At 48.4% G+C, this 21,367-nt stretch overlaps 1 protein-coding gene across 1 annotated transcript in view; it reads left to right on the forward strand.

The window, feature by feature from the left end:
* The first annotated feature begins 13,103 nt into the window (after positions 1-13,103).
* Positions 13,104-21,367, forward strand: part of WNK4 (WNK lysine deficient protein kinase 4) — a 69,512-nt gene continuing 61,248 nt past the window's right edge. The window contains exon 1 of the mRNA XM_083407503.1: positions 13,104-13,707. Coding sequence (XP_083263629.1) covers positions 13,153-13,707 — 555 coding nt within the window. The 5' untranslated portion in view covers positions 13,104-13,152. The remainder of the gene's footprint in view (positions 13,708-21,367) is intronic.

Below are 21,367 nucleotides of genomic sequence, written 5' to 3' on the forward strand. Positions count from 1 at the left end.
CTCTGCAGCTGCCGCCAGCGCTGATGTCCTTCAACAATCATCTATTCGTCAACTGGAAAAGTCTTTAATGGTTCAGGGTTCCCTAGAACAAAACGTGAAAAATGCCCGTTGGGCTCTGCCAATGTTAATGAGTTCTAAGCATGTGAGCTTTTGAAGCCCTCATCTGAAGCGTGAGCGTAGCTCGCTTTAAAGATAAATAACTAAATGTGTAGCTTCCAATGAATAGAAGCCTAGCTCCTGCAAACAGGCAGAATGTAAAGTTCAGCGGGGTGTTTTGTCCCTATTGTCATGCCCTAAGAAGCCGCAAAATCTCTGCTGGACCCATTGTCCATTGTCTTTTACAAAGCAGGCTTTCCAGAGGTATTGTCCTCACCTTTCTTTCTTTCTTTCTCCTTTTCAAAAGTGATCTCTGAGAGAAGAAAGGGCAAAAATGCTTGAGAAAGCTCCCTGCCTCAAAGCCACACTGTCTTACCTGGAGCCTCGCCTCCTAATCCAAGACACAAGGGGTGAAAGAGCACAGACATGAGTCCCACGTTGGGCAAAAACATTCCTCCATTGCAAGGGGCTGAGCTGGATGACCCTTGTGGTCCTTTCCAATTCTCTGATTCTAGGAATGAGCTGTGGTTATTTGGTAGTGCCAGACAGGGCGCTCTGCATGCACTCAGGAGATCTTCCTCCATTCTGCATATCTGTTACATAGGTAATTGGACTTGAAGTAGGCCCTGGCAGTGGTGTTGCGTGGGTTGTCAGCACCCGGGGCAAGGCAAGTAATTTGCGCCCCCCCCCCCGCTACACTGTCCCTCCCCCAGATAGTCCCTCGATCTCTCTCCGCACCACACCGCACGCCTGGCACCCTCCCCTCCACAGTGGGCGGCGACCCAGCGGCTCGGATCGGATTCGCACAGCCAGCACTGCAGTGAGAGAGAGTGAGTGAGCCAGGTAGGGGCAGAGAGTTGGGAGTGCGAGCGCCCCCCCCCCCAGATGTTGCGCCCGGTGCGGCCGGCCCCCCCTGCACCCCCCACGCTACGCCACTGGGGCCTGGAGAAATGCTCACCAACCAGTGATAAGCAGCTCATGTCCAGATCTTTATTTCAGTTTTGCCCATGCCATTTTTTTCTGCATTTGGTTTGATACCCATAATGTGAATCTATTCATTTTGGTAGTTGCTTTGAGTTTCTTTCTTTTTTTGGAATTATTATTATTACCACCCGTTTTCCTTTGTGTTCAGAGCTGGCTGCTGCCAGGACATAACAGAGCAACTGGATAGCTCAGTCTGTAGAGCATGAGGCTCTAAGGACTCAGCTACAAATAAAACGTTTTAAATGTGTATATTGTAAAGTGCAATATACACTTGTGACACTAGATGGTGAAAGTGAGCTATGCCAAATTCAACTTATTTTTCAAAACGGTTTTTTAACAAGCATTTTCACAGCGTTTTTAAAAAATATATATATGACCACCCACCAAGCTGAGCACACCCTCACCTGCTACATGTCACTGTGTGGCCTGGTATCCCATACTGGGAAACCAATATGGTTGTAAACTCAAGTACCACCAAAGATGGCGGATGGGTTGTGTTCAGTTTTGTGGTCCAAAACACATGCTTGCCCACCCTACTGTCTCAAAGCTGCACGTGACAGGCATTTTGTACATATTTCCTGAAAACAATGCTGTTGGTTTTCTTCTGTTTACTGCCGGAATACTTTCTCTCTGTTGCATATACCATTATCAAAAAATAGATACAAAATAAATGATAGTCTGCCAGGGCTGTCTCCATTAGGAGCACACATTCCCCCACCTGAGAGGGGCCTTTTCTTCCAGGAAATAAAGAGTATTTTTATTGTGAGACCTACACTGGCTCCCAGTATGTTTCCGAGCACAATTCAAAGTGCTGACCTTTAAAGCCCTAAACGGCCTCAGTCCAGTATACCTGAAGGAGCGTCTCCACCCCCATCGTTCTGCCCAGACACTTAGGTCCAGCTCCGAGGGCCTTCTGGCGGTTCCCTCACTGCGAGAAGCCAAGTTACAGGGAACCAGGCAGAGGGCCTTCTCGGTGGTGGCACCCGCCCTGTGGAACGCCCTCCCATCAGATGTCGAAGAGAACAACAACTACCAGACTTTTAGAAGACATCTGAAGGTAGCCCTGTTTAGGGAAGATTTTTATGCTTAATAGACTATTGTATTTTAATATTTTGTTGGAGCCGTGTGACCAGATCGGTGGGGTATGAAATTATTATTATTATTATTAGTTCCATTCAAAGTAAGAGAGCTTCTTTTTTGGAATATAGTCTCTGGTTTTTAAAATAATCAGTTGCTGACAGCGACAAATGTCCCCACCCCCTTCCCATCTAATTCCGCTCACTCAACATTTCCAGAGTGTTGTTTATTTTTAAAAAAGATTACTATCATCCTTATACTTCTTTTGGTTTCTGGCAGTTGGGGACCTCTTCTGAGCCGTACTAGACTGGGCATGTTTCTTAAACATGTACTTACCAGTTTATCTATAAATCTGGGGAGGTGGGGAGGGGGGTCTACTTTTTAGATAAACATGAGCCACATGGAGAAAGCAAAACCTGCCCTATTTCCCAGAAGTCATTGCTGCATTTGGCGTCTTTAATTTGCCTGCCCTGCCCAGCCAAGCTGTAGCATAGGAGATGGATTGCTAGAAAACTTAAGCCTCGTTCACCTGTATTTAAAAGCAATGCATCCATTTGAGGCAGCTTTCACGCATGCGCAGAAAAACGCACATGGGCAGACGGCAGCTTCATGGAGGTGTACAAAACTGTGCAAATGCGAGTTGAAAAGCAGTGGAGGAGGGAAATGGCCTCACTCTGCTTTGAGCCACTGCTGTGACAGACCCTCCAAGTGTCCCTATTTTCCAGGGACAACCCCAGATTTACAGAAGCCATCACAGTTTCTGATTTGATCCCGGAATGTCCCACTTTTCCTCAGGACATCCTTATTTTCATCAGAGAAATGTTGGAAGGCATGGAGTTTTGCAACCCTGTATAGGGATTTTTAAAAAATGTGTAATGTTTTATTATGTTTTTATATCTGTTGGAAGCTGCCTAGAGTAGCTGGGGCAGCCCAGTAAGGTCTGTGGGGTATAAATATTATTCATATTATTGAACAGGACATCCCTATTTTCATTGGAGAAATGTGGGAGGATATGTTGTGAACAGTGGCGTAGCGTGGGTTGTCAGCACCCGGGGCAAGGCAAGTAATTTGCACCCCCTAACCCGTGGATTTGCGCCCCCTAACCGTGGATTTGCGCCCCCTAACCCTAACCCCCAGATGTTGCGCCTGGTGCGGCCGGCCCCCCCTGCACCCCCCACGCTACGCCACTGGTTGTGAACATACCCTAAGTTAGGTCCATTATTTTCAGCAGGTCTCCTCTGAGAAAATACCACCCAAACTTTCACACACACACCTTATAGGCAAATGGGCAGCTGCATAATTGGCCTCACACTGTAACTTTAAAGCGCAAAGGTAAAAAGGTTGCTGGGAATTTTAAGACAATGAGGAGGTAATCTGCAATGACCCAGAATTCTTTGAGGGAATTAAAGTGTTTTGAATGTACTTTAAAGATATAGCATGTGCAATAACCTACGCTGGTTAAAGGGGGCAAACAGTAATGTAAAGTCTGTTTGAGGACAGCACTCAGAACAAATGAGAAAAGGCTTCTGATTATATATTTTTTAAGATGATCATATTCAAGTGAAACATATCCGATGCTCGCAATTCAGAGATTCTTAACTACACACAGGTTTGGATCAAGACTTGCCACGTCTGCTGAGAAGTCCAATTGACTTTGGTGGGGCTTGCACCCAGGTAAATGAGGTTAGGATTTCAGACCACACCATGCATAGGACAGACCCACTGAAATTATTCGAACTTTTGTCACAGTGGCTAACTTCAATCCCATTGATTCAAATGAGCCTGACTAAAAGGGCAATCCTAACCATGTCTACTCAGAAGTAAGTCCTACGGAGTTCAATGGGACTTACTCCCAAGTAAGTGGGACGAGGACCGTAGCCCTAGCCTCTGAATCCAATCGACTGACTTTTGAGCTTGGCAGAAGGGCAACAGACAATTATGGTTGGTTTATGAGGCTTCTGTATGAGGTTTATGAGGAAATTGCTGGTTTCCCCATTCCTTTTTCCAAATGCCCCACCTGGAAACTGGACAGCCGCACCTAGCAAGGGAGACAGGTACAGGTGAGAAGTTCTCTTTGCTGTTTCCCCCCACTCTTACAAGGCCTCCTTGTCTGTTTGTGTTGCAGATCTACAGCTCATAAATAGCCAGATCACCAGTATTTCTTGAAAGCTGTAGCTATGGACAAGCAATTACCGTATTTTTTGCTGTATAAGACTCACTTTTCCCCTCCTAAAAAGTAAAGGGAAATGTTTGTGCGTCTTATGGAGCGAATGCAGGCTGCGCAGCTATCCCAGAAGCCAGAACAGCAAGAGGGATTGCTGCTTTCACTGCATAGCGATCCCTCTTGCTGTTCTGGCTTCTGAGATTCAGAATATTTCTTTCCTTGTTTTCCTCCTCCAAAAACTAGGTGCGTCTTGTGGTCTGGTGCGTCTTATAGAGCAAAAAATACGGTGCTTGGAGAGGGAAATATTCTTCCTCTTCTGGTCTCCCTGGTGAGCCATAGAAAGGAAGGGAAGGAGAATCTGTGACAGAGAAAAAACAGCACTGACGGGACAGTTCATAGATCTTTAAAACACACTCCTTGGGAGTCCTAGAGGCGCCTGGTTTGGCCACTGTGAAATGTTGGCCTTTTTTCCAGACCAGGAAGGCTCTTCTTATGAAAGTATCAGAACGTCCAGTAGGTTAAAAGAGCTGAGAGCAGGAGCATGGTTGTGTATTGTGAAGCGCAGGAGCTCAACAAGAATGTCCCTTTAGCCAGGTGTCCAAGAAGAGGCCAAAAACGCAGGCAGTTGTGCGATCTTACACAAACACCCTCTCCAAAAGAGTGCCAGCACATAGCACAGCACCCAATTTACTGTGGTACCTCGGGTTACAGACTCTTCAGGTTACAGACGCTTCAGGTTACAGGCTCTGCTAACCCAGAAGTAGTACCTCGGGTTAAGAACTTTACCTCAGGACGAGAACAGAAATCTCATGGCAGCAGCGGGAGGCCCCATTAGCTAAAGTGGTACCTCAGGTTAAGAACAGTTTCAGGTTAAGAACGAATTAAGTTCTTAACCCGAGGTGCCACTGTATATGCATCCGGATAACTGCTATCTGGTGCCTCATTTCATGGAATAAAACTCCATTGAACCCAGTGTTGCTTCTTGATTTATTTTATTTCTTACACTTCTTGGTTTTTGGCATCTGTCTGTCTTGGATCGCTCTTTTGCGGGTGAAGTCAAACTGTTGCAGAATCGCAGCGCCTGCTGTGGTTGCAGAGGCCAGTACAGAAGAGATATGTTTTGTTGGTTCCCGCATTCTCCATTTTACCCTCCCAAGAACCCCGTGATGTAGTTTAGGCTGAGAGACAAAGACTGGCCCAGCGAGCTTCATGGCTGAGTTGAGATTCGAACCCTAGTCTCCTAGGTCTTGTTACGAAACACTGACTTTCCATCCCTGATTGTATAGGTTCAGCTTGGGAAAAACAGTGAGCACTTCTGCCAGCTGCAATGCAACCTTTCGTTTTCAATTAGAAGTGCAAACAATCTCGCAAAGAAGCAGCTGACGTGAAAGAGGAAACTCATAAAAGAAGAGCCCAGATTCTCTGCTCGATTCTCTCCCCGCATTCTCTGCTTTCCTTTGTGCCAGCTGCACGCAACTTAGTGCACACAAGATGTTTTGGAGTGCAACTCCTCTCATCTCTTAAGGTTGGCCATGCTGGCTGGAGCTGATGGGAGTTGTAGTCTAAACTATGTAGAGGGCACCAGGTTGCAGAGTCGATCTGTCACAAACAGACTTGAAAGACTCGTTATCACCTCATTGACTTGCCATAGCAAGGAGGATCTGTCAGTTATGGCTGAGTGTTTGTTCAAGTGACACCTAAGGGTACTGGGAACTGAAGCTCAGTGACGGATCAATCACAGTCCACAGGATTCTCATGTACATGTTTTAAATGTGCTTTAAATGTACAGTGTGCGCACAGTGTAACATACACTGAGGGCATAATCAGGGTGTTTTTTCGCTACAGCAGCTAACATGGCTGCTCTTCTGGAATTGCTGCAAGCTTCAAAGTCACACAGGACACTTCCTCAAAAGCTTGCACTGGCATTTCAAGGCTGGATGGTTCAATGAACTTAAAATGCAGAAATCCTGTTTGAGCTGAGAGCAAAGGGGCCTTTGAATATGTGTCACATATTTTTCAAATTTCAAAGGGATTCTTCTTCAAGGCTTAATTTGAGCCAGAGCACTGGTGCAGAAGCAGTTGTCAGTCTCAGGGCTCAGTCCTCAAGCATCCGAGTCAAGGCGAGTGTTCTTCTGAACATGAAAAGAGGGCACTTCCTTTTAAGCTACAAAACAGAGCCAGCCTCACATGCGTTTTGGGATTAAGGGACAGGTGAGTTGCGGACCTGAGTGCCAACACCTCTAAATTCCCTCCCCACCGCAATTAAACTCTTGTGTTACTTTGCAGCATCTTTCCTGCACGTGTGCGTCAGTGCCCAGGGGGAAATGTGAAATGAATTGCGCCTCCTGCTCGAGGAAACTTGGAGAGTCAGAAGAACAGAGCAAAGCCATCAGTCCTTCTCTCCTCTTTATCGTGGAATAGAAACAAGCTGACCTCAGGGAGAAGAAAGGGAATTATTCGCAGCCATAGCCGCCGTGTATTTTGTGTAAACAGTTCCACGGAGGAGTTTAAACAAACTGAGAAAAGCTACCCACGGTGACAAAAAAGCCTCTTGTTGCCTGTCTTCGGGCCAAAAGGGATTAGCGCCAGTCCTACGAGGTGGGCCCCTAACTTCTTTGTTTGAAACCAGCAAGGACTCGTAAGGTGCAAAGAGGGCTGGGTCAAGAACAGCACCTGCCACCTCGATGCTCTCTGGAAACCCGTGGTTGTGGTTAGACGGGGCACCTCTGTGTATTTTTGCCTTACGTGCGTCATTCCTTACCACGGCAAATGGAAATTAAAACAAGACCAGATAGCAGAGCTCGATAGAGATTGGCTTGATCTCCTGAACAGAGCACTTTCCTCTATCAGGAAAGGTCTGCAGGATTTGTGACTTTTTGTTTACATGATAGAAGTTTGTCAAAGTATGCCCGGCATGGGGAGGGTGGGTGGGGGAAAGTTTTTCCTTCCTCTCTCATAACCCTAAAACTCTGTTGGAAGATTTGGGGCGGATAAACTAGTTAAGCATGCTCTGGTTATGGGAGGAGGGGGCAGGGGGCAGGCAGGTGTGGGTGGAGGACTCCCTGGTCCTTAATGGAGTAACTGTTCCCCTGAAGGACCAGGTGCACAGCCTGGGGGTCATTTTGGACTCACAGCTGTCCGTGAAGGCATAGGTTAATCCTGTGTCCAGGGCAGCTCCATTTGGTATGGCGACTGAGACCCTACCTGTCTGAGCACTGTCTCACAAGGGTGGTACGTGCTCTGGTTATCTCTTGCTTGGACTACTGCAATGTGCTCGACATGGGGCTACCTTTGAAGGTGACTCGGAAACTACAACTAATCCAGAATACGGCTGCCAGACTAGTGACTGGGAGCGGCCGCAGGAACCATATAACACCAGCCCTAAAAGATCTACACTGGCTCCCAGTACATTTCCAAGCACAGTTCAAAGTGTTGGCGCTGACCATTATAAGCCCTAAATGGCCTTGGCCTGTATACTTGAAGGAGCGTCTCCACCCCCATTGTTCAGCCCAGACACTGGAGTAACTGTGCCACTGAAGGGCCAGGTGAACAACCTGAAGGTCATTATGGACTCACAGCTGTCCATGGAGGCACAGGTCAATTCTGTGTCCAGGGCAGCTGTCTACCAGCTCCATCTGGTACGCAGGCTGAGACCCTACCTGTCCGCAGACTGTTTCCCCAGAGTGGTGCATGCTCTGGTTATCTCCCGCTTGGACTACAGTGGTACCTTGGGTTACAGACGCTTCAGGTTACAGACTCCACTAACCCAGAAATAGTACCTCGGGTTAAGAACTTTACCTCAGGATAAGAACAGAAATCGCGTGGCCGCGGCGTGCCAGCAGCAGGAAGCCCCATTAGCTAAAGTGGTGCTTCAGGTTAAGAAAACGATAGTTTCAGGTTAAGAACGGACCTCCACAACGAATTAAGTTCTTAACCCGAGGTACCACTGTACCGCAATGCACTCTGCGTGGGGCTACCTTTGAAGTTGACTTGGAAACTACAACTAATCCAGAATGCGGCTGCCAGACTAGTAACTGGGAGCGGCCGCCGGAAGCATATAACACCGGCCCTAAAAGATCTACACTGGCTCCCAGTACATTTCCAAGCACAATTCAAAGTGTTGGCGCTGACCATTATAAGCCCTAAACGGCCTCAGCCCAGTATACCTGAAGGGGCGTCTCCACCCCCATCGTTGAGCCTGGACACTGAGGTCCAGCTCCAAGGGCTTTCTGGCAGTTCCCTCACTGTGAGAAGTGAGGTTACAGGGAACCAGGCAGAGGGCCTTCTCAGTAATAGCACATTCCCTGTGGAATGCCTTCCCATCAGATGTCAAGGAGTTTAAGAACTGCACAACATTTGGAAGACATATGAAGGCATTCCTGTATCGGGAAGATTTTAATGTTTGACCCCAAGAGTCCAGTCCTTTCACCCCTCAGTTGGTTTCTTCTAGCTTAAAGCTGGTGGCTCTAATAGATCTGCCTCTGTCGATCTCCAAAATGTGGAGGTTTCCACATTTTAAGTCTCTTGGGTCCACACTTCCAATCCCACCACCGAGACAGAAACACTGGTGTAGCATAGCAGCTAGACTAGAACCCGCGAGACCAGAGTTCAATTCTTCACTCAGCCATGAATGCGGCTCACTGGGTGACCTAGAACCAGCCACAGTCTCTCAGCATAAGCTACCTCGCAAGGATGTGGGGAGGATAAAATGGTGGGAGGGAGAAACCTTCAGAATGCCTTGAAGGTGAGATACAAACATAATAATAAATCAAATAGAGACCCCCATCAAATGTCTGTTTTTAGTATTTCTTCCTAGTGTTTCCACACAGGAAATCATCTGGCTTCTCATTTCAGAAAATATATACCGTATTTTTCGTTCTATAAGACGCACCAGACCACAAGACGCACCTAGGTTTTGGAGGAGGAAAACAAGGGAAAAAAATATTCTGAATCTCAGAAGTCAGAACAGCAATAGGGATCGCTACACAGTGAAAGCAGCAATCCCTCTTGCTGTTCTGGCTTCTGGGATAGCTGTGTAGCTTGTATTCGCTCCATAAGACGCACACACATTTTCCCTTACTTTTTAGGAAGGAAAAAGTGAGTCTTATAGAGCACAAAATACTGTATGTACAGTGGTACCTCTGGATGCGAATGGGATCCGTTCCGGAGCCCCGTTTGCATCCTTGAAATATACTCGGAGTCGAGAGTGGATTTCATGCTCTTTACTCAGCTCATAGTGGTGAGGAGGAATGGAAGTTCCCCCAGAATGTCTGCTTTATATACATTATTTACACAATGGGCCCCACGTGATTGGCTAATTCCGGGATTCTCCTGTAGGCCAATCAGGTTGCGGATTCCCTTCCACCTGGAGCTGGATTGGGTGGCTCCTGTGGACCAATCAGACTGCTGCATTCTGGATCCTATTGTTCTAGGACCAATCAGACTGCTGCATTCTGGATCCTATTGTTCTAGGACCAATCAGACTGCTCCTTTTGGATCCTATTCAACTCAGTACATAACAATCCTCTGCATGTCTGCATGTGTCACAATTAGCCGCTTCCGCGCATGACATCATTTTGAGCATCTGCGCATGCGCGAGCGGCAATACCCGGAAGTAACACACTCGGTTACTTCCAGTTCGCCGCGGAGTGCAACCCGAAAATGCTCAACCTGAAGCTACTTCAACCTGAGGTATGACTGTACAGTATACATTTCTCTCTTTCTCTGTGGCAGACATACTCTATTTTTTGCTCCTCCCTGTTCCGTTTGTGGACTTCTCCATGTCTTTGATGTTCTCCTGCCCAGCCAAATTCCTCTGCCTGCCCCTCCTGAGAGAGCAGCTCTGCAGCAGAGACCTGGCCACAGCCCAGAAGGAGGTGGACCGTTAAGCCCTCATGTCTTCTTAATGCTCCATAACTTTACCAAGGTCATTGGCTGGGTCAGGATAAGGTATCTGGATTTGACACCACCATCCACACAATTAACAATGGGCCATGGGTGGTTGTCTTGTGTGTGTGTGTGTGTGTGTGCTTGATGTAACTGGACCCAGACTGGGAGTGCTGGCAGGGAGCATTAACCCTTCGCCTCCCGCTGCAACCCCGGTCTAGATGGGAAGGTTTTTGCTTCTTTGCATTGGATGGAAAGCTCCCATTCTCACCTGGGATAGAGATTCCTTTCAAGTGTATTAAAGGACAGAATATAGTGAAAGATGGAAAGGATTTGCTGAGATAATTAATAATTAGAATACAAAAGAGGGAGGTGTGAGGAGGTCGAGGAAATAAGTTAATGAAGATAAGGCTATGGAAATATTGGATTTGTTTTTAAATTTATTCTTTTGTTCTTGTTTTTGATTTTGGTGTATTGTATGTTTGGTATTTTTTATTCTTTTTATTGTTTTGTATAGTTAATCCTGTTTTCTCGCTTTTATTTTTTATTTTTTCTTGTAACTTTAAATTTCCAATAAATATTATTTAAAAAAAAGAGAGATTCCTTTCAAATGTAGATCAAAAGCAGCCCTCCACCCCTTTCTGGATCTGGGGTGCAGAAGGTTCCCCCGAAAGGCTAAATCTCCTGCTCCCAGTGTCTCAACTCAATTAAGATGCCCTGCACCTATGATTTACTTTAAAAACAAACAAACAAACATTGTCGGTAAAGCATGAGGGTCATGTGTTCAAGCACCACTTTGGGCAAAAGGTTCCTGCATTGCAGGGGGTTGGACTAGATGACCCTTGGTGTTCCCTTCCAAATCTATAATTCTATGATTGAATTGCTGCTTGTGTGAATGGTGTCCTGTCTAGTCTGGCCTTTTAGCCCCTCCTTCCTGCTTTGTGTGAAGTTGGCATATATCTATCTATCTATCTAGATCTAGATCTAGATCTAGATCTAGATCTAGATCTAGATAGATGATAGATAGATGATAGATAGATGATAGATAGATAGATAGATAGATGATAGATATGGGACGTGGGTGGCGCTGTGGGTTAAACCACAGAGCCTAGGACTTGCCGATCAGAAGGTCGGCGGTTCGAATCTCCGTGACGGGGTGAGCTCCCGTTGCTTGGTCCCTGCTCCTGCCAACCTAGCAGTTCAAAAGCACGTCAAAGTGCAAGTAGATAAATAGGTACCGCTCCGGCGGGAAGGTAAACGGTGTTTCCGTGCACTGCTCTGGTTCGCCAGAAGCGGCTTCGTCATGCTGGCCACATGACCCGGAAGCTGTACGCCGGCTCCCTCGGCCAATAAAGCGAGATGAGCGCCGCAACCCCAGAGTTGGTCACGACTGGACCTAATGGTCAGGGGTCCCTTTACCTTTACCTTACATTCTGCATGTGCAAATGGCTTTAGATACCTATTAGGTCCATAAATTACCATATAGCATATATTCAGAAGAAAAACAGCGACAATTTGTTGTTGACAAAGGACAGCTGGACATATAAAGGGCCCCATTACCTTCAGGAGCTTAGGGTTTCATCACACCTAAATCTGGCCCTGCATTGCCCCCTAACCTCTGCCTGACAGCACTGCTTGCTCTGAAGCTATAAGGGTGCCAGAATGATCCAGAGCCCCAAGACTGGCAGCTAGACAGTGCCAGGCCCAGTCCAGAATCCAGAGAAGAGGACCTCTGCTGCAACCTCCACCCCTAATGCTGCCCCCCACCGGCCCTCAACCGTCTCTCCAATGCCTTATAAAACCAGAAATGAATGGTCATAAGAAGGAGCACACATCATTTCCCTGCAATAGGCACCTGTGGGTCTGAAGAGTCTTTGCGTGGGTTTGCTTTCCCCACAGAAAGAACCCTGAATTTTAATGGGGGGATTTTTGGTAAGCAGAGCAAGCACTTACCATACCCTCCAATATTTCTCCGGTGAAAAGAGACATCCTAAACAACAACAACAACAACGTTTTATGTGTTGGAAGCTACACAGAGTGGCGGCTTCCAACACATTATTTTATTATTTATTTTATTTTATTTATACTCCATCATCTGACTAGGTTGCCCCAGCCACTCTGGCCGGCTTCCAACACATATAAAAACATAATTAAACATTTAAAAACTTCCCCTATACAGGGCTGCCTTCAGGTGTCTTCTAAAGGCTGTCTTGTTACTTATCTCCTTGGCTCGGGGGGGGGGGGTCTCATACCTCCATGCCTGCCAACATTTCTCGAATAATAAAAATAGAGGTATCCTATGGAAAAATGGGACATTCGGGGATTTTTATTTTGGTTCCTTTTTTTGCGTGAGCGCAGCAAGCACTTTCCCTTGCCAGAAACAGCCCTCCCCCACGCGCCCGGCCCCCAAACTCGCGTGGAAACCTCGCCGCCAATTTACCGGTACTTTGTTTTTACTCTTTATTTTTGTTTATATTTGTGATCTTGTCTTTTTTCTTTTTTTCTGTTTTTCCTTTGTTGTGATATGTGTTATATCTGTAAGAAACTTAATTTAAAAAAAAATTTTTTTAAAGAAACCTCGCCGCCACTTTCCCGTCTAGGATGGGCGCGCAAAACCATCGGCGCGCCAGCTTGGAGAGGTGGCGGGTGGCGCGCGTGGGGAGTTGGACGGCGGCGCGTCCTGGGCAGCTTGGGGAGGGGCGCCGTCGGGCGAGTGTGGGGAGCTGCCTGCTGTCTACCTTGGAAGAGGGGCGGCGGTGGGCGGAGGAAGGCGCCGGAGGGCGGGCGGAGGAGAGGCGGGGAGGCGGCGGCGGCAGGACGGTGCCTGGAGGGGGCGGTGCCGCGGCTCCCGTCTCCGGAGCGCACGTAGCGGCCGCAGGGCGCACGGGCTCAGTCGGCAGGCGCTCCTTCTCCGTCCCGGGTGTTTCCGCTCGCCTCGCCGTCCGATGCTCATGCTGCGGGCTCCCGATCCCGGCTCGGGCGCCGGAGCGCTCGTGGCCCAGCCCGACGGGGCGGCGGACCCGGCCGGCTGCGGCGTGGACGACGAGGCTCTCCAAGCCGCGCGCCTTCGCGGCCGCAGGCTGTCCGGCCGCCGCGGCTCCAACTACAAGATCAGCCGCCGCAGCTCGGCCGAGCTGGCGGCGCTCAGGGGCTTCGACGGCGCCGACGCGCCCCGACGGGAGCTGCAGGCGGCGGTGGTAGCTCCGGCCGGCGCGGCGCCGCCGCCGCCGCTGCTGCCGCCGCCTCCCTCCTGCGCTCCTGCCGCGCCGGGATCCGCGGGCAGCGAGAGCCCCCGCGAGGCCGCGCCGTCGCAGCCGCCCACCGAGCGCGATCACTGGGAGCAGGAGGAGAACGAAGAGGCCGAGACGCGCGCCGTGGCCACGTCCCCCGACGGACGCTTCCTCAAGTTCGACATCGAGATCGGACGCGGCTCCTTCAAGACCGTCTACAAGGGGCTGGACACCGAGACCACCGTCGAGGTGGCCTGGTGCGAGCTGCAGGTTGGTCAACAGCCGGTGGGGGGGGTGGGGGTCCCGTTTTGCTGGGGGTCCCGCTTTGGTTTCGGCCGTCGCCTTTACCTTCGAGGCTCAGCCTCTGGGATTTGCTGGCAGCTCGGAGCAGGGGAAGAGGCTCGAAGGAAGAAGAGCGCCTCTGAGCGCGTGCAGAGTGAATTCCCGCCAGCTGCTGCCGCGACTTCGCCAGTTAGGGTTTTGTTTTTGTTTCTTAAAAAAAATTTTTATTGGTTTTCACAACATTATAAGACAAACAAACATAAATCATAGCCTTATTGAAAATAACACTTGTTAACATTGTTAAGGGACTTCCTCGCTTCCCCTGGGTTGAATTTCATTGCATGTCCTTTTAACGGTTTTCCAAATCACAGTTCTTATAAAATTTAACTTAAATATTAACATCCTTAGGGTTTTGAAGGGCTTTGAGGCTCAGGGAGTGTCTGAGACGCAGCCCCTCTCTTTTGGGGAGCTCAGGTGTGAGGTAAAGGGTAAAGGTACCCCTGACCATTAGGTCCCTTCGTGACCGACTCTGGGGTTGCGGCGCTCATCTCGCTTTATTGGCCGAGGGAGCCGGCGTACAGCTTCCGGGTCATGTGGCCAGCATGACTAAGCCGCTTCTGGCGAACCAGAGCAGCGTACAGAAACGCCGTTTACCTTCCCGCCAGAGCGGTACCTATTTATCTACTTGCACTTTCACGTGCTTTCAAACTGCTAGGTTGGCAGGAGCAGGGACCGAGCGACGGGAGCTCACCCCGTCGTGGGGATTCGAACCGCTGACCTTCTGATCGGCAGGTCCTAGGCTCTGTGGTTTAACCCACAGCAGCACCCGCGTCCCTAGCTCAGGTGTAGGGAGAGAAAATAGCGGTGCCACAAGAGCACAACCTCTGGGAACCGCAGTTTACCCTCCTCCAAGCTCCAATTCCCAGCACCCTTAACAAACGGCATTCCCCAGGATATTTTGGGGGAAAGAATGTGCTTTCAATGTGCAGTGTGAATGTGAAAGGTGTTGAATGTCAGGGTGTCTGAAGCTCTGAGACCCCTTGACCGGTGGCTTAAATTTTTCTCACTTAAATCTTCCTCGCTTTCTTAATGTCAGCTGGCACAGCTCTGTTTAGGACTTGCTCTATTGTTCCACCATTGTTTTCTTTCTTTATGCCCCTTCTCTGGAGTCTGGTACTTGTGGTTCGTCGATTTATACGGGCTTAGTTCATTCCTGTGATTTCAGAGCAGAAAATTCTGCTCAATGATGGAAAAAGAGCTCTAGCTGTTAGGTGTGAAAGTCGCCGAAATGAATCACTGCTTCAGTTGTTCATTCATTCCAGGAAACAGAATGCCAAGATTGGGTCGAAATTTTATATATAAATATATATATATACATAGAAAATGACAGGCACTGCATCCAGTAAGCGAATTTCTAAAAAGAGGAGTTCAATAAATTGGAAATTGGGGGGCGAGTGGTTGTAGGGAGAACCCTGTTAGAGACTTACATACTCTGTGGGACCAAGGTGAGAATTTCTGGCATCTTCTCATCTTGGTGGGGGTCTGGCAGTGGCGTAGCGTGGAGGGTGCAGGGGGGGCCAGCCGCACCGGGCGCAACATCGGGGGGGGGGGCTCGCACTCGCAGCTCTCTGCCCCTACCTGGCTCACTCACTCTCTCTCACTGCAGTGCTGGCTGTGCGAATCGGATCCGAGCCGCCGGGTCGCCGTGCATTGTGGAGGGGAGGGTGCCAGGCGTGCGGTGCGGTGCGGAGAGAGAGCGAGGGACTATCTGGGGGAGGGACAGTGCAGCGGGGGGGGGGGGCGCAAATTACTTGCCTTGCCCCAGGTTAGGGGGCGCAAATTACTTGCCTTGCCCCGGGTGCTGACAACCCACGCTACGCCACTGGGGGCTGGGAGAACCAGTGGAGCTCAGGTCCAGATGAGGTGATGGAGAGGAACAGGAGCACCCCCCCCCCTTGAAGAAAATCTGCCTGCTTGTCTGGTTATGAAAAAGGAGGGCAGGCGATATCGCAAAATAATAACATGTCTTCTGCACAGCAAATTGTTGTATGGGCTTCTGTTATGCATCTCAGAGGAGAATTGCAGGTTTCTTTACTGACTGCTATTGCTGGGTCACAGACCCATGGGATGTAGCTGTCTGCCTGCTTTCGTTCTCTTCGCTGCTATTCTGGAAGACGAGAAGCCAACTCTGCCCTCTCCCTCCAGATGTGATGGAGCGGGAGCGGGGGGGGTGTTGTCAGAGCCAAAGGGTCCAATATTTAGTTCTTGCCTTCTCTTCCTCCAGAGGTGTAGTTCTCAAATCTACATGATCATTGGAAATGTACTCTGCATATGCTCAGAGGCACACCTTTTTTTCAGAGCTGAGCCCAGGTTTGGACTCTGGCTTTAGAGCTGAGGCCGGATGCAAGGCGATCCCTCTTTGAGATTAAAGTTGTTGCCGTTCCGTAATGATTTTGAGTGAGGGTGTTGGCACAGCTTTCTTTGCTCAAGGACTGGCATGGGGAGACGGCAGCAGCAACCTGCGCTTTGCCACTGCATCAGGGCTGCAGGACTTGATGCTGGCATGGAGAGGAAGGCAAGGCAATGGAGCTGGCTGCCGCTTTTGTGCAAGCCGTGTTTGCCAGAGGGATTAATTTGGAAGAGTTCAATGTGACTTGCTTGGCACTGCGAAATCGATCATGTGCCATAAAGGTGTATGAGGCAGACAGAGTCTCCTGCCTCCCCCAGAGCTTTGGGAAATGTGTGTGTGTGTTTGTGTGTGTGTGTGTTTGTGTGTGGTTGGAACAGGTGCGAGGAAGGGCAGAATTTTTTATTGTGTTTCCAAAAATGGAAAAATTACACACCACCCCAGTTTCAAAAAAAAAAAAAAGTGTACAGACTGTTACGAAAGCTTTTCTCTAAGGATAGGTAGCAAACGAGACCCACTCAGAGCTAGGAAGTTGTCCAGGGACTAGAACTTTTTGCGTTGTGCCTAAGAAGTTCAAATATTTTTCTAATCCTAATTTGAAACTGCCTTCCGCTTGATTGAATTTTCTGGGAAATTCAAATGCCTATGTACCAACCTAAGTTATCTGAATAGAAGATTTTTAAAACTGTGCTCTGGCCAATATTAGCTCTACTCCCGAGTAGACCTTTTGAAATTAGAAGGCGCTGGTGCTATTTTTCTAGGAAAAAAGGCGCCAGAGCTTAGCATGAAAGCCTCCTTTGTTCTCTCCTTGTTCTCCTTGAGAGGTGGCCGGAACTGAGTTCCTGTGGGTTCTGGCTGAAAAAAATGCCCTGGAAGGCATAAATAACTTGGGAATGTTAAGTTCAACAGGTCCGCTCTTGAGTAGAACAACCCTATATATTCAGAGTTGCTCAGCTGGTAGAGCAGGGGTCAGCAAACTTTTTCAGCAGGGGGCCAGCACACTGTCCCTCAGACCTTGGGGGGGGGGGGGCGGACTATATTTGGGGGACGACGACGACGAATTCCTATGCCCCACAAATAACCCAGAGATGCATTCTAAATAAAAGCACACATTCTACTCATGTAAAAACACACTGATTCCCAGACCGTCCACGGGCTGGATTGAGAAGGCGATTGGGCCGGATCCGGGCCCCGGGCCTTAGTTTGCCTACCCATGTGGTAGAGCATGAGACTCGAGTTATGGGTTCGAGTCCCTTGTTGGGCAAAAGATTCCTGTATTGTAGGGGGCTGGACTAGATGGCTCTTGTGGTCCCTTCCAACTTTGCAGTTCTGTGATTCTGTCCTTAAGAGCCCAGTAGAACTGTCGCCCTCTGCTGAACATTGTTTCCATCCCTCGGCCTTTCAGTGAGAACAAAATGCTTTTTTAAAATGTAGGCTTTCTCTTGCATTTATTAAACAGTCTAATCAGTCCTGCAGCCAAAGATCAGGCTGGTTTGCACGAATCAGGATGTAACATGCAGCCCTCTCAGCAATTCCCCACAGTGGTGTAGCATGGGTTGTCAGCACCCGGGGCAAGGCAAGTAATTTGCGCCCCCTAACCCGTGGATTTGCGCCCCCTAACCTGTGGATTTGCGCCCCCTAACCCTAACCCCCAGATGTTGCGCCCGGTGCGGCCGGCCCCCCCTGCACCCCCCACGCTACGCCACTGATTCCCCATCCTCCCTCCTTGGTTCCCCCATTCATATTCTCCCACCCTCCAAAATTTTACCTGTCCAATTCCTGATTCCCCCCTTCAGCTCAGTATTCCCTCTTTCCTTCAGACCTCTGTCTCCGCCCATTCTTCCCCCAGGTTCCTGCTCTTCATCCTGTTTCTCCATTCTGGGCACCCTGCCCTTTTCCTCTATACCATCTAGGACTCCTTCCCACTCCACCGCTCGCCGTTCAGTCTTTCTGCCTGCTTGAGACCCTGCTCGGGTCTTGCAAAAGGGCAGAGGGTCTCCTGTTTCCAGGTTCTACGTGAGGTTTCTCCCAGCCAAAATGACTTTACCCCTTCCCTCACAGAAGCAGCAATATCTGCTTGCAGTGCTTCTACTGACACCCTTCCCTGACACCCCTATTTAATCTTTTTTTTATCTGACCTCCCATTATTTCTTCACAATGTAACCACTCATATCCCTTATTTAATATTTACTTTAATAGTGGCTGAATTTTTGAGTGCTGTCCATGTAGAAATACATTATAAAGAGATTTAAAGGTAAAGGGACCCCTAACCATTAGGTCCAGTCGTGACCGACTCTGGGGTTGCAGCACTCATCTAGCTTTACTGGCTGAGGGAGCCGGCGTTCAGCTTCCGGGTCATGTGGCCAGCATGACTAAGCCGCTTCTGGCGAACCAGAGCAGCGCACGGAAACGCCGTTTACCTTCCTGCCGGAGTGGTACCTATTTATCTACTTGCACTTTGACGTGCTTTCGAACTGCTAGGTTGGCAGGAGCAGGGACCGAGCAACGGGAGCTCACCCCGCCGCAGGGATTCGAACTGCTGACCTTCCAATCCGCAAGTCCTAGGCTCTGTGGTTAACCCACAGCGCCACCCGCTTCCCATAAAGAGATTTAGTGGTTCTTAATTGATCGGTGATGTGGTAGTGTTGTATTATATTATTTATGCAAATTGATTTTCTCTGGAGTTAAAGATCTGGTTGGAACAAACCCTGAATTGCTGAGCTCGTATTTTGCACAATTTGTGTATGTTTGATAATGTGTGGTTTGCTGTACCTAATACCTAATGCTGTGCTTAATAAAGGATATTTGATTAGAATGTTTGTGAACATTCCCTTCCAAACCAGTCCAAACCAGTAGCCAATGTGGGAAGAAGTAGGTGGGCAGTGAGCTTGGAGGTTGACAAGTGCCACATTTTAGCCTATAAAATATACAAATATGAAGGAGTTGGTTGCGTCTTACGCATGTCTTCGTTTGCTTAAGGTCATTATGAAAGGCCAAACATGATGTGTCATTCGTGCATTGAGTTAAAATAAAGGAAGGACAGCTGAGGCTGGCATTTTGGAAATTTATTAATGTTTAAGTTTCGCTCTTTTCGTTCCAAGAGTGGCTAGGGCTCGTTGCAGTTCACCGGGCCCTGACTACACTGATACGGTTCACGTGTATGTGGTAGGAGAATATGAGCTTTATTTTGCCCGAAGTTTTCTTTTCTACAGACGTTTGCATTTTGCAGCCAAAAAAAGGGAAAGAAATAGAACTTTTCTCTGCACGGTGGCAAGTTTCAGAGGTGTGGCTAGGTTGATTTATTACAAGTGCGCGCACACACACACGAACTTGCACGCTCAACTTGCGGCACCTTGAAAGGCAAACAGATTTATTGTGGCGTGCGCTTTCAGAGCCGTGCGCTAGATTGAGGGCTGGATAAATTCAATCAAACTTTCCTCGTGAATCCTCGTTCAGCCATTCCGTGCGGTCTCCCTTTGAAGAACGGCGACTTTCAGGTCAGCAAGCAGAGCACTCTGGAAGACTGGCTTCTGAATTTGATCGTTTTTTATCGATGTCCATTGATTGTTTTGCGAGGAAAAGATCAGCTTCCAGTGTTCAGCGTGCCAGCCATCACAACCTCTTGAGGCGGGTAGTTCCATAGTTTAACTACGTGTTGAATGAAGAAGGACTTTCTGAATATTCCAATGAATTCTAGACTTATGAGAGAGGGAGAAAAAAGCTTTCGATCCTGTTTCACCGTGGCATGTTGAAGCTTTCCCTCGGCAGGCAGGGGTGTTTTCCACCCCCCTGATGATGTTGGTTGCCCTTTCCCAAACCTGCAGTCTCCTTTTTGAGTCGAGGCGACCGGAACCATACATAGTATTCCGAATGCAGTCGCACCATAGATTTTTATAACAGCGTTATAATATCCGCAGTTTTATTTTCAGCTCTTTCCTCATGGTTCCCAACATGGAATTCACTCAATGCCAGTTCAGAATCCATTAGTGTATTTGTGAAATGAAGATATTTAATATTATGATGCTTGTTTTACTGAATTTGACTGCTCATCCGCTCAGTTTGGAAAGGTCTCTTTGAAGCTCCTCTTGGTCCCGTTTTTTTTATCCACCCCGAACAATTTCATATCCTCAGAAAACTTGGCTGCCTCACTGCTCACCCCGAACTCTAGGTCATGTGTGAACAAGTTTAAAAGAACAGGTTCCCAATACTGATCCTTCGAGGATTCTACTTTCTGCATTCTTCCGTCTGGAGAACTGCCAATTATTCCTGCCCCGTGTCTCTTACTGTCGCTCCGACGCCGACCTGAAAGGCACTGTTTTCCAGTGGGTGGGGGACTTCAAAGGCTGAAATAGATGAACTGGAATTTACCAGTAAATTTGATTTTATTTACTTAGGACTCAATCAGGTCCAAGGTTTTCTCTCCCGCTACAGCGTTAAGTAAGCACAGTAAAGCTAGGAAGATTGTGTTATCACCAAGTACTGTCGCCTTGAGTTGTCACTGCGCTTAACTTGTACACAGACTGTGCACCTGGCAATTTCTTCATTTTGTATAAGCGCGCACAGACACACCCAACTGAAGATGACACTCGAAGGTGCTATAGGACACTGTTGTTGTTTTTCTTTATTGTCACCGCAATGTCTCTGGGAACCTCCTAGCCCTCTAGCAGTCCAAATAAAGATGATACAGTGGTGCCTCGCAAGACGAAAAGAATCCGTTCCGCGAGTCTTTTCGTCTTGCGGTTTTTTCGTCTTGCGAAGCAAGCCCATTAGCGGATTAGCGCTGTTAGCGCTATTGACAGTTTAAGGGCTAAAAACGGCTTTTTAAGGCTTAAGGGATTAGCGGTTTTGCTGCTAAAATGCTTTTAGCAGCTTAGCGCTTCAGAAAAAGGGGTTTTGGAGCGGAAAAAAACCTCAAAAATTTTCGTCAATTTTCGTCTTGCGAATCAAGCCCATAGGGTAATTCGTCTTGCGAAGCGCCTCTGCAAACGGAAAACCCTTTCGTCTTGCGGGTTTTCCGTCTTGCGAGGCATTCGTCTTGCGGGGCACCACTGTACTTGAGGATTCTTAAGTCACTGGTGGCTGCTTAGACACGTTTCCTTCATCCTATCTGCTGTGGCTTCTTGGCCATGTCAGAAAAACCAAGAAAAAGTCACCCTCTATTCTTTTTGTCCTACTGACTGACGGGTGCGGCCACCTATCTTTTTGGCCTTTGCTCTCTGTTTATCCCCAAATTGCACAGAA

This window comes from Podarcis tiliguerta (genome assembly GCF_965153285.1).
Source record: "Podarcis tiliguerta genome assembly, chromosome: 13".
Taxonomy (NCBI): Eukaryota; Metazoa; Chordata; class Lepidosauria; order Squamata; family Lacertidae; genus Podarcis; species Podarcis tiliguerta.